Source organism: Schistocerca gregaria, chromosome 10 (genome assembly GCF_023897955.1).
Source record: "Schistocerca gregaria isolate iqSchGreg1 chromosome 10, iqSchGreg1.2, whole genome shotgun sequence".
Lineage (NCBI taxonomy): Eukaryota > Metazoa > Arthropoda > Insecta > Orthoptera > Acrididae > Schistocerca > Schistocerca gregaria.
In genome coordinates this window covers 200,519,446-200,533,856 of record NC_064929.1, presented here as the reverse complement: position 1 = coordinate 200,533,856, position 14,411 = coordinate 200,519,446, and the positions used below count along the sequence as shown (strand labels likewise).

The following is a 14,411-nucleotide window of genomic DNA, read 5'->3' as shown; positions in this document are numbered from 1 at the left end:
CCCCTATACTATACTAGTCATATGGCCTGTATAGGGGCAGAAGAATATATCTATAGTCTTTTCTTAATAATGACTCCTAAAACTTTGTAAGCAAGCCTTCGCTGGATAACTGGGATCTACGTTCCAGCGTCTACCAATTAAGATTTATCAGCATTTCTGTGATCCTCTTCTGTGAATCAAACAAACCTAAGACCATCTCCATATGGGTTCAATACCTCATGCTATTCCTATCTGGTAAGGTCCTGACAAATGTGAGTAAAAGTCTAATATGGGACACACAAGTCCTTTGAAGACTGGCTGTATTTTCCCTGTATCCTGCCAACAAACCGAAGTCTGCCTTACTTACGAATGAGCATATGTGACCGTTCCATTACGTATGCCTACAAATTGTTGTACTCAGGTGTTTGCACGAATTGGCTGGTTCAAACTGTGACTCACTGACATTACAGTCTACTTTTCCGAGTTCTGTGAACTTGCTGGAGAGCTGCTCACCTGGCCATTGATTCCGCAATGCGGCAGAGCTCCGGCCAGGTGATGAGGTTGCTCTTGAGGTAGTCGCACAGTGAGCCCCTCTCGTGGAAGGCGGTGATGAGCCAGTACTCTGCCTGCAGGTTGTCTCCACGTTTCTCCACACCAACAAACTGCAGGATCGCCTCATGAGAAATCCGCGGCAGTCGGTATACCTCGTATTCTGCTGCCCACGATTCCTTGTCCTGCAATGCACAAAAGTAGGATGGGGTTTTTATATATATTCCCTCACAGTACACTACTATTGAACTAAATGTTTACAAAATATCCTTTCCTTGCCTTTCTCTATTGGAAGGATGCCTCACCTTTCTGTACGGGAATTTTTACGTTCTGTTAGTCGAACTGTCAATGCCCTGAAAAAACAGGTTCTATAAGGCGGTAGTAAGTAACTGAGCATAAAGAGCTCCAGTAAGTGCCTGTTTATTCTTTTTTAACGAATGAAGATTTGGTTATAGACACCCCTCAAGGGAGATTTTGCTTTTACAGTTTGATTTCTACGTTTGTGATGTTCCAAACTGCACTAATAAAGAAATTTAATACTAATCCTGAATTTTATAGCAACCTATTTAATTTTGCAACAGTGAAAGGGCTTATCTGTGCAACAACGGAAACACCTGGCAACACAACTTTCTTATACATTTGATTCCATTTTCTCATTTTGAGAAGACTGAAGGACCATTCTGTTTTACTTGCTAAAGACATTCTAAAACCATAGTCTCATAAATATATCTTTACTTAAAACAATCTGTTGTGACAGACTTTGCTGTCATCTTTAGGTCATAAAAAAAAAAATTTCTCATGAAATGTGCCCATTTTAAGCTGGCCCTCATGCCAAGCTGTCACATGGATAAAAACAGCATGTTATAAAAGGTTTGTCATAACTAAAATATTTTACAACTTACACCTTGTGTAAACGGCTATGTCCATATACATACCATTCACAGATGATTGTTACACCACAAAAACACAGTATACAGTAACATATCTGTCAACATAGGCTGGACATACTCCAGACACTGGAAATACACCTTAAATGGCGTGTAAGGTAGAACTGATGCCATAGTATGCACTGGTTAATACATCATTATCAGGAATAAAGTAACTGAAACTTTGGTATAAAGGCAGAGAGTATAATAATAACAACCTTAATCGTCATGAATTTTCAGCAAATGAATGAAGTAGAAAAATTTGTTGAAGCCACTATCGAGGTGTCCAGATTAAGGAAGAGACTCTTGAGAATGAGTGCAAAGGATAGACAGTCAGCTTAACAACAAGAATACACTGCTATAATGTAATGAAAGCGCCATATGGCGTGAAAAAGTTAAAACTTTCTGATCTCATTTTTGGAAAACTACATCTTCGATATTTAAGGTATGTAATCCTCAAACAGTTGATAGCTATATTCACCATGTTTCTCTCAGAGAACATTATGATAGTATCTTTGTGTTATGTTTAATATTTCCCAGAAATGTGTTGTTGTGGGTACACAACAACATATTTCTACATAGGCTGCCACAATTTCACAGGAATATTACATACATGATGTCCCTGATAACAGTATCAAGATTGTATGTACTTTCAAAATTCATTTCATAGGCAAATCATACATAAACAATGTACTCGCCAAGTATGGGGTGAACACACTACCTATTGACATAAAGGTCCCCTTAAATGCTCTATCACTTCATGTCCAGTCACTGGGTCAATTTTGCAACTGACTGAACAATATATTAATCTATCAAATAATACAAAACAGTCAGAGACAGAATGAGGTCACAATGCACATGTATTTGTGGTTATGTTGAACAAAAATAGGTATGCAAATAAAAGTGGGTAAATGGAAAGAGGAATGAGGGGCAAGAAATGAAGATAAGGTTTTAACATCCTACCAATGATAAGGTCATTTCAGATGGAACAACAGTTTTAGCTGGGAGAGGAAATTGGCCACGCTATTTTCGGAGTGTAAGCAGATCGCTACTTGCCTCCAAACATAGCAATGTGGGGGTATTCAAACCAATGTCCTCCCAAATGTCAGTCCAGTGTTCCAAAGACAGCAACCCCCCAGACTTGGTTGAAAGATAAGCAAAGGCATAATATAATAGTGTACTGTCACCAGATGTCCAAACTGTACACTTCAGTTTTTTCTTTAGGTGAAAAATCTAGAAGTTCGACTGTGTAAAAGCTGCACAATAACATCGTAAATAATTGAAGACCAGACAGTTGAAAAAGATATCAAGGATGACAAGTGAATTGAATGGATGGTGACTTGAAATCAGTTTGTAATATGAAGATAAAAAGTTAAAAAGGGTAATGGGGTGTAATTGAACAAAATCATGTGAAATGAACCAAATTAGATTAAGAAATGAGACAGTAAAAGTAGTAGAAGAGCTGCTATTTGGGCAGAAAAATAGCTAATGATGCCTAAACGAGAAAGGATATAAAATGGAGACTGATAATAGCAACAAAAGTGTTTTTGTGTGTGTGGAAAGGGGGGGGGGGGGTGGAGAAGAAGAAGAAGAAGAAGAAGAAGGAGAAAAAGAAGAAATACCTGAACATCTAACATAAATCTGAGGGTTAGAAAGTCTTTTCTGGAGGTATGGAATGTAGCCTTGGATGAAAGTGAAACATGGATGATGCACAATACAGACAAGCAGATACTTGACTCTTTTGAAATGTGGTGTTACAGAAGAATGCTGAAGATAAGATGGGTAAATTTGATAACTAATGAGAAGAATTCAATGCCGCATATCCAGCCAAAGCCAAATCTCTAGTACGGCATTTCTACAATTCCGTGGAGAACCATACTTGTACAAGGCTGTTATTATGATGAGGTCACCACTCCAAAAGCCATTTTAAGGCTACTGCCGGCTCTCACCAGAGGTGGAATCCGTGTATCCCTTCTGTCTACATCCGGTATACAGGGTGTTACAAAAAGGTACGGCCAAACTTACAGGAAACATTCCTCACACACAAAGAAAGAAAATATGTTATGTGGACATGTGTCCGGAAACACTTACTTTCCATGTTAGAGCTCATTTTATTAGTTCTCTTCAAATCACATCAATCATGGAATGGAAACACACAGCAACTGAACGTACCAGCGTGACTTCAAACACTTTGTTACAGGAAATGTTCAAAATGTCCTCCATTAACGAGGATACATGCATCCACCCTCCGTCACATGGAATCCCTGATGCGCTGATGCAGCCCTGGAGAATGGCATATTGTATCACAGCTGTCCACAATACGAGCAAGAAGAGTCTCTACATTTGGTACAGGGATTGCGTAGACAAGAGCTTTCAAATGCTCCCATAAATGAAAGTAAAGAGGGTTGAGGTCAGGAGAGCGTGGAGGCCATGGAATTGGTCCGCCTCTACCAATCCATCGGTCACTGAATCTGTTGTTGAGAAGCGTATGAACACTTCGACTGAAATGTGAAGGAGCTCCATCGTGCATGGACCACATGTTGTGTCGTACTTGTAAAGGCACATGTTCTAGCAGCACAGGTAGAATATCCCGTATGAAATCATGGCGGTGAATTGAGGAAGTACAGTACATACTGACGAAACTAAAATGAGCTCTAACTTCGAAATTAAGCATTTCCGGACACATGTCCACATAACATCTTTTCTTTATTTGTGTGTGATCAATGTTTCCTGAAAGTTTGGCTGTACCTTTTTGTAACACCCTGTATATCGCACAGTCAAATGTACTGTCAACAGAGCAGTAACTGAGCTGAAATCTGGGAACCAGACTAGTGTTTATCTAAGAGGACTTCGAAAACCACATCCAAGTTGGCCAGCATACCAACCCTCATTGTTCAACCAGGTGGCAGATTCGATCCGGAGCTAGTGCGCCTCCCTGAATCATGGAAAGAGGTGCTTTAATACACTCGACTATTCAGTTGGGTTACTGAAGAAGTATAGAATGAAACTGGGGAGACGATAAATTTATGGTACTTGACTAGAAGAAGGGATCAGTTGACAGGACACATGCTGAAGCATAAAGGTATTATCAGTTTGGTAACAGATGGAGTGTGTTCATATGTGAGAGGAGGAGAGAAATCATAGAGGCCGGACTACAGTTAGCAGGTTCAGGGTGGCTGAAGAGTGCAGTAGTTCTGTGGATATGAAGATGGTTCCACAGGACAAACTTGTTTGGAGAGCAGTAACAAACCAGGCTCTGGACTGGACACAGAACAAAAACAACAACAACATGCCAAGTGTAGCAGTTTTAGGAGACAGATATATTATGAGGCTGTCTCCAATAGTGACTCACCTGAGGTGGGAAGATCTTGACAGCAACAGTTTCATTTTTGTACTGTGCCTTCCAGACAGCACCGAAGCGACCCCGTGCTTTGATCTCCAGCAACTGAATCGGGCGAAAATCCAGAATTGGTGACAGCTGTGGCAGAGGATGGGGTTCTGCAATTGGCACCTGCAACATAATTTTAAATTAAAAGGCAATTTCACTAGAAACTCTGTGGCAATCCTGTACATAGATGGTCCTAACAAAATTAAAAATAAATCAACACACTGCACCCACCGTGCCTGAAAACACACACTATTAAAGGTATTATAAGTCTACCAGTTCACTGCAAAGCGAAATCGTCTGGTTGGCATGTGCACAGGGTAAGCTTTCTGCAAAGTTAGAATAAGTGGATAAACTGTTGAGCAATGCAGTGTCGCAACTGGTCTCCAACAACAAGACATATTACCTCTCAGGAATTGACTTCTCAAAGCTACCAATATACTGGTGTAGATTGAGGTCCAAGGTATTGCACCGTGAAGCCATTTGTCATGGTGGACCCTAGTTACCGAGCAACTGACAAAAAAATAATTCTGAGATTTTGTGTGATGCTCTAGAGCCTTAAAAATAAAATCATGTACAGAACGTTGTGTAGAGTAACGGTTAAGGTACAGTCCTCGCTTGGCGAAGGTTGTAGGTTTGAATCTCCTCAGGTGCTTTATTCTGTTTTATTTATTTCATCTTTTGTTTCTTAACCAATAGACTGGCATTTTCAGTGTTTAAGTACTATGACAGATAAATAAAAATAATTAAATTCATATCCACAAAGATTCCAAGTTGGAAAAGAATGACAGGAAGAAAAATGAGAGCAAATGAAAAAGATAATGCAGTGATTAAAGAAACATGACAAACATATAGAAATAAAAAAACTACATTTAAACGACTTAATAAATAAAAAAATTGATCAAAGTTATTTCGATAAAGATTTAAAAATAAAAGATTTCAGGGCACCCGAGGTGATTCGAGCTGACAACCTTTTGCATGTGGGGACTGTACTTTAACACTATGCAACCATTTTGTACATTTCTTTTTTAAAATTCTAGAGCATCACATGAAATTTTGAAATTGTTTTTCACTGGTTACTTGCAAACTACATCCACCAGGGGAATACATGCAGGGGGTGATACCTGGGACTTTGACTTAAATCCTCTTGTAGATGGTTTCAAAAAGTCATTCCCACCACTGGGGACCTCTGCTTATCAAAAAAGTAAACAACATATTCCAAAATTGCTAGATGAGATGATTACAAGCATAATATTACGCTACATCGTTATCCTAAAATATGGAAACATGAAACTCGTTACTGTCATCGATAGTGGCAATTTGCTTTAAATTTTCAGAATTTTAAATTTGTACACTACACAAAATGCATGACTCACAACTGAATACAGTCAACTAGTATAAATACCTGGGTGCAAAAATTTGTAGAATTATGAAATGGAATGGTCAGTATTCTCAGTCATAGTTGAAGTAGGTGGCAGACGGCAGTTCATCGGTAGGTTACAGGGAAAATGTCATTGGGCTCCAAAAGAAACTACGCTTGTGCAATCCAACCTCGAATACCGATACCAAATAGTGCTTACATGGAATACCAAATTCGTGTAAGGAAAGGCAGCACAAATTATCACAGGTTGAGACTTCCTGCCACTTTGAAACTGTGTGCTGGACCGAGGCTCGAACTCGGGGCCTTTGTCTTTCGCGGGCAAGTGCTCTGCCGACAGAGCTAGTTGATCATGACTCACAACCCATCCCCACAGCCTCAATTCTGCCAGTACCACAGGTCATGAGTCGTGCTCGGGCAGTTCAGTCGGTAGAGCACTTTCCCGCGAAAGCAAATGTCCCGAGTTCGAGCCTCGGTCTGGCACACAGTTTTAATCTGCCAGGAAGTTTCATATCAGCACACACTCTGCTGCAGAGTGAAAATCTCAATCTGGAAACATCCCTCAAACTGTGGCTAAGCCGTGTATCCGCAATATTCTTTGTTCCAGGAGTGCTAGTTCTGCAAGGTTCGCAGAAGAGTTTCTGTGAAGTTTAGGAGGTAGGAGACAAGGTACTTCCATAATTGAAACTGTAAGGACAGGTCACGAATCACGCTCAGGTAGCTCAGTCGATAGAGCACTTGCCAACAGAAAGCAAAGGTCCCGAGTTCGAGCCTCGGTCCGGCACAAAGTTTTAATCTGCCAGCAAGTTTTCTATTGGCACACACTCTGCTGCAGAGTGAAAATCTCATTCTGATCACAGGTCAGTTTGATCTATACAAGAGTGTGTCTAAGATGCTGAAAAATTTATAACAGTGTGTGCTCGAAGACAAACACCTATCTCACGAAAGCCTGTTTATAAAGCTTCAAACAAGTTTTAAGTGAAGAACCTAAAAATATAAACCATATGATTGAAACTATGCGACACCTATTAGTGCACATTAATATGGAGCATATCCACCCTTCACCTTTACAGTGGCTTGAACTGTGCTGGTGACATTTCAATGAGGAGTCTAAATGTCTATCGAGGACTGGCAGCCCACTCTTCCTCACAAGCTGAAACAAAAAAAGGTAATGACTAACATAGGAGTCTGGAACAAAGCTGACATTCTAACTCTTCCCAAAGGTTTGGAATCTGGTTCAGGTCAGAGCTTTGGCCACAAACCATTTCCTCACAGATGATGTTTAATGGCAAGGTGCACTGTCATACTGATACAAACAATCATCATCTCTGAACTGTTCCTCCACAGTACGCAGCACACAATGCTGTTAAATGTGTTCGTATCCTTCTGCACTTGTCATTTTCTCCAGTGCAGTAAGAGGACCACACCCTAATCATGAAAAATACCCTCATATCGTGACACCAGCTCCTCCGTACTTTACGGGCGGCACTAGAAGTAATGGCAGTACATACACTAGACTCTTGCTAATCCGGCCCTCAGTAGTCTGGCTTCTCAGTAATCCAGTGCACATCCAAAAACACATGCACAATGAATTAATGTGTGCAACAATGCTTAGTTGAACAATGCTTTATATACTCTATTTGAAATTGTAACTTTCTATACAGTAACACATAATTTTCGGTAAGTTAAATCGAGGTTTTTCGCAGAAAGCCATTGCTGACGAGTTCAATATTGGACGAGCAACTATTTATGACATCAAAAAGAAAGATTATGTTATTTGACAGTACTCAACACAGATGGATAGTGTGTTGAGAAAACGGAGGGTTATGCAAAAGAGTGAGAATGAAGACCTGGACGTAGCTGTTTACAGATGGTTCATACAACAACGCAGAAAAGGATTTCCAGTCAGAGGCCCGATTATAAAGAAAAAAGCAGTTGCATTTAACAAACAACTTGGCGGTAGTAACTTGTTTGCAGCGAGCGAAGGTTGACTATCGTATTGGGAAAAACAACAAGGCATTCGGCAGCTAACAGTCACTGGGGAAAGTCGCTCAACTAACTATAACAGAGGAAGAAGATTTAACTGCTAATGCCTTGTATAATGCCTTACAAGATGATTCCTTCAAAAACATTAGCTGCGAAGAATGAGAGGGAAGCTCGTGGTTACACGCAACAGGAACAGCATGTAACATTAATGGCGTGTTGTAATGCAAATGGGAGTCATAGCTACCGTTTATGGTGATTGGAAAATCCCAACACCCACGTTGTTTTCAGCACACTGACATAAATACTCTACCAGTGCAGTATTGTGCTCAGAAGAAAGCCTGGATCGACAGATAAATACTGCCTCGGTGGTTCCATGAACATTTGTACCAGCACTGAGAAAAGAGCTAAAGAATAAAAAGTTTCCACTGAAAGCATTCTTATAATTGACAATGCTCCCAGTCATCCTTCAGATGTTTCTCTAAGGTCCGATGGTATACATGTACAAGCACTCTTTCTCCCACCCAATTGACAGCCCTAATTCAGCCTATGGACCAGGGAATTTTGAAATCAATCAAACTTCATTATTGACATTCCCTTCTCGTCTCCTTGCTGAATGAAAGTGAAGACGACTCTATCGAGACTATGCTGACGCAATTAACATATGTGATGATGTTTTCAGTCAGCCAAAGCATAGGATAAAGTGGAAAGCACTACCGTAATGAAGAGTTGGAGAAAATTGTGGACATCCATTGATGCCGAGTTAGATCCGGTAGTGAGTGACAGTGATGAGCCAGTCAATTCGGAATTATCAATTACTTTGTACAACTGACATTTTCCACAACTTTCCAGAAGGAGGAGATGATGTTACTAAGTGGCTGAATGAGGAAAACTGTGATACAGACCAAACTTTAACAGATGAAGGAATAATCGAACTTGTGCAAAAAAGTAATGATGAAAGTGAAGAAGAAGAGGATACAGGAGGAGAGAGCATGAAGATTTCTCACACTGCCAGTGCTGAGGCTGCCAAGGTCTTCCTGGAGTACATTATGCAACAACCAGATATGTGCAGTACCGATGTAATGCTTGTAAAGCAGTTGCAAGATAAAGCATGCTACCGTCGCGTATCATTGTGACAGTAAAAAATTAGGGACATGTTTCGTAGTGAGTGATATGACTACAGTATACACTCAAAGACTGTTTTCTTTGAAAAGTAATGCAATTTTGGATTTAATTAAAGCAAATCCTCTATGTTTTAAAATTGTTTAATGAAGTATAGTACACTATATCCCCTATGTTTTCAAAATAAATAAAAAACAAAATAAATGAATAAAATAAATTTCAGACAATCAATAATCCGGCACTTCCACTAATCTGGCACCCATACGTGCCAGGAATGGCCGGATAAGTGAGAGTCTAGTGTATTCTCCAACGCATTCACCAAATACAAACTCCACTATCAGATTTCCACACGGTATATCACGATTTATCACTCCAGATCACTCGTTTACAGTCATCTGCTATACAGTGGCATCACCCTTTATACCACCTCGAGCATCGCATAACAACGCCTGCAGAAATGTGTGGCTTTAAGAGGAGTTGCTCGACTACTGAATCCCATTATTTTTAACTCTGTACATCCAGTCGTCGAGGTAGCTCGTCAGCTGGAAGCACTCTGGAACTCGCGAGAGATTGCTTCCACTGATTTCGCAAAGTTTTTTATGACCACCCTCTGTAATGCTCAACGGTCCCTGTGCACCGGTACACGAGGTCTGCTCGGTGTCAGTTTAGCTACAGTCGTTCCTTTTTGTTTCCACTGCACGATAACATCACTGACAGTCGCCTTTGGCAGCTTTACGAGGGTCGCAGTGTCCCTGACGGATTTGTTACTCAGATGACATCCGACGACTAGTCCACATTCAAAGTCACTACACTCTCCTGACTGATCCATTCTGCTGTTCCAGAATGAGATTTTCACTCTGCAGCAGAGTGTGCGCTGATATGAAACTTCTTGGCAGATTAAAACTGTGTGCCGGACCGAGACTCAAACTCGGGACCCTCGCCTTTCCCGGGCAAGTGCACGCCCTGGGACGTGAGTCGTGCTCAGGTAGCTCAGTCGGTAGAGCACTTGCCCGGGAAAGGCGAGGGTCCCGAGTTCGATTCTCGGTCCGGCACACAGTTTTAATCTGCCAAGAACTTGTATTCTGCTGTTATTGCTTCTCTACTGACAACACAATACTTCCTGCCTCCTCCTCTGCTGACAGGTCCACCTCTCAAGACATCTAGTGGTCAGTTCCACATCATATAGGAGTGGTCGGTTGGTTTCAACAAGATAGTGTACTTCATATCTTATATATCCCTCCTGTACAGGCTGTGAAGACCAGATTTATCTACTTACTGCAAGTACAGAGATTCAATCATTCTTCCCTTGTTCTATACAAGGTGATTCTTATAAACGTTTAAAAACCTCAGAAGCAAACCAGATGACACCGGGCATGTCATTTAATATAAGACATGTGGGGCGACAAACATCCAGAAATACCCCAAAAGTGGACAATGTGACCAGACGACATACCTCGCTGCACGTGCAGCAGTTAACGTTATCTGTTTGTCACACCCGATTGTCCCAATCTGTGTCAGACATTCACGCCAATGTGGCTCTGTGCCTTCGTGCATGACTTTAGTATGTGGGGCTCAGGGTTCAAGTCTTGCATGCAGAGGGCAGCACGTTTTTCATTGCATGAGACGGTTGTGTGTTTACTGTGAGGTATTAATTTCTTAACTTATTTACCATCATTGCAAAGTACAGCACAACAAAAACCTACAATATTGCGTCACAAGTAAATGACTATAAGCTTCCGAATTGTGCCATTACCAGTAAATGACCTTCGTTTTCTTTACCAAATAATGTTCGTAAACAAAAAAATGAAGGGGGGGAAAAAAGACATAATATGAACAAATTTTGCTTGGTTGCAGAGACAACAATAATTTTGTAAATTCTGTCTTTACAACAGATCACATTTACAAAAAGTGTTCGAAATTTGCACCATTTGCACGAATGCAAGAACACCACCGCTCAATCGTCCCTTCATGCACACACTCGAAAATACCCTCCACACACTTGAAAATGCCCTCCATGTTTCGGATGTGACATCCATCCACTTTAGGGGTACGTCCCCATATTTGCGGTCCCATGTGTCTTGTATTAAATTACTACTCTGTGTCATCTATGTCACTCTGAGAGTTATTAAATGCTATTAAGAACCACTCTGCATGTGAATGGATCGGCAAGAGCCCCTAATACAGTGGGAGGTATCTCCTGCCACACACTTTACAGTGGTTTGCAGAGTATAGATCTAGACATGGCATATGCAGAAATGTAAAAGAAAATTAATGACTATGTATATATGGAGCGAAAATAGCGTTCTTGATCTATCAGTAAGGCAGACAATGGAAGAACATCTCTGGCAGCTGACAATATGATTGTGAAACCAACACTCATCTTCTAATACCTGGCAAGCACCTCCCACAATTGCAGTAACTGAGAAGTCGAAATTAAGCAAGACAGACAACAATTTTAGAGTTTATTTTAGCATGATACAAATACTAAGTCACAGATCACTAGGGAAAATATTCAAAATAACTTTCTTCCTTTCTTCTACATCAATAGTTAATCTTCTACACATTTAATATACTTTCAGAAGACAAACGGAAATTTAGATGTTATCTTACACAATTTTTAAATTTGTAAATCTTGAACATTTATTCCAAAATCAATTTTTTACATTTAAATTACAACTTGTACTAGAGACACTGCAAAATCCTTTTAAAAAATGGAACAAGCTTCTCATTCTTTGCAGCAATTCAAAATTTCAGTGCCAATGAAAATAATTTCTTTTTTCGGATCTCTTCAAATCTGGCTTATGAAGTCAACATCAACATTGTGGGGAAGGGGTGAGGGAATGGCATGGCTTTAGTGTACTGTGCTACACTACAGCATACTGAAAATATATGAAAATGTCATTATTTAGCTTATTGTAAGTACAAGGAAAATTCTACAATTTTTGATTTTGCGTTGTCACTGGTGGTATTTTTGCTGAGAAAACATACTATTAGGGACATTTAGCTTTTTTTTTCCCCTTTACTGTCAATCTAAAGCAGAAAATAAAAATTTAGTATTTTTACCCACACACAAATACACATGTATTGTTGTATATTTATCAACTTACCCACTATTCCCATAAATGGAAAAGAATGAGGCAGCATGAAAAATTGAAAACAGTATTAACCACAACCCTTCCAATAAAATATTACTTGTTACCAAAATTTCTGTTATGCTTACATCAATTTCATGCTAAGACAACAGTTTCACAACTGACAATTACACACAAAAGAATGTGGCACACTTACAAATATTTTTAATGGATAGCAATACATATGAGGTTTTTTCTTCTTTAATATGGGAATTAGTTTTTTAAGTGGATACTGAACAACTTCAAATACTAGATTGACAGTTTATCTGAGTTTTGTGTTAAATGTAATCGATAAAAAACACAATTTTGTTAATGATCGACTATAGCAGACCCAACATTTTCACCAAAAAACATCAGTATGTTATACAAATATCAGAACGAGACACTGTGTCACATTGTTATTTCACTACCTAGAAAAATTGCCATAATGGGATCTTTAATGAGTAACTTGTGCACACTTTAAACCCATTATTTATTGAAATACATTATTTCACACGCACCTTCATTGAATACTTACTCTTCGTGATAAGTGAGTCCACTGCAGCATACCAGGAGATTTATTCCTGCAAAGAAACTCACCTGGCACGACTAGTTGTTTACATTTTGACGCCAAAGTTCCGTGTGATCTGAGTGTTATCTGCTGTGCAATTTCATACAAATGTTTGACTACAGTATTTCGAAATCTATTTTTTGAATCTTATCCGGAGGGTCTCAAGAACAAATTAAATCTTCCCTAGCACAAAAAACTTTATCTTTTTCTCATGAAATAAAAATAAAGAAAATAGGAGGTCTAATATTTAATGATATCGCATCAAACTCTGCATAAATTTGATGCAAAAACTCTGATGGCATGTTTACATATTCATAACTTCTAGAATACTCGTTTTGACCTCACGTAGCACGAAAACAATGAATGACACAGCACTGAAATTTTAAAAGTGTGAAGACAAAAGCTTTCCCGTCTAATCCAAATATCTCACTTACATTATATCGAATTTCAATTTCAAGCTGTCTTAAATTAGGCCAAACTGTTGTAGATCTTGGTTGGTATTTTGGAGCACTCCACTGTAAGCCTCCAAAAGCCTTGCAATGTATGCTACTTGGCCTCTACTTTTGCACAACTCAAATTTCTACAGTGAACATCTGCACAAAATTTCATCAAATTGGAGATGGTCAGGTGAGGATGAATCATAAAACTGGTCCAACTGATGCAGAATTGGCCCTCTCACTCCTGTGTGCTACAATGGGCAATGTTAGTTATTAATCATTTCTTGTAGATCTCGAGTGTTATGCTGAAATGTAACTGCCTCAGTCAGGTCACAATGGTGTATTTGATCCTGTAACAGAAGTTGCCAGAGAAGATGCCTGACAGTTGCAAGGGGCTTGGTGCGGCTACTTCCAATGCCTGTCTCAGCCAGACACCTTAACAGTATTCATATAGGTCTCCCAGCTCTATAGACGACTATGACTTTTGCCTGCAGTAGTTCGCACTTTGCAGTCGAAAGCTAGCCACAGTACTGCTAGCTGTCAGGAATCTTCTCTCACAGGCTGAATTTTAGGTTTAGTGGACATCTTGATACACGCCTATTACTCAAATCTACAGTTTGTTTTCAGGTTTTTAGCACTGACGTATAAATTTCAGTAGATAATTGATACTTCTGGTTTCTTATTTACAGATTTTACTTGATTTCCTAATTGGGTTTTGTAACTGGCGATGTTAACAATGACTAATGAAAATAACCAAACATGAAATAGTTCATTGTTTACATTAGGTACATTCTAAAATTTTACACAAATTGTGACTATATAAAAACTACTGCTCTCCTCCTGAACTTCATTTCTGTGGCAATAATCCTATTTCAGTGTTTCTCTCATAGTGCCAAACTCTGCATACCATGCAATGCCATTACTGCAATGTAAATATGTATGTTAATTTTCATACTTCCTTCACTACTATC

General features: G+C 39.5%; 1 protein-coding gene across 3 annotated transcripts in view; it reads right to left on the bottom strand.

The window, feature by feature from the left end:
• The window catches only part of LOC126293717 (activin receptor type-2A), a 110,175-nt gene that overhangs the window by 47,568 nt on the left and 48,196 nt on the right, over positions 1-14,411 (bottom strand). For all 3 annotated transcript variants that reach the window (XM_049987026.1, XM_049987027.1, XM_049987028.1), the window contains exons 5-6: positions 4,807-4,965; positions 493-713 (exon numbers count right to left, since the gene is read on the bottom strand). In XM_049987026.1, the coding sequence (XP_049842983.1) occupies positions 493-713; positions 4,807-4,965 (380 nt within the window). The remainder of the gene's footprint in view (positions 1-492; positions 714-4,806; positions 4,966-14,411) is intronic.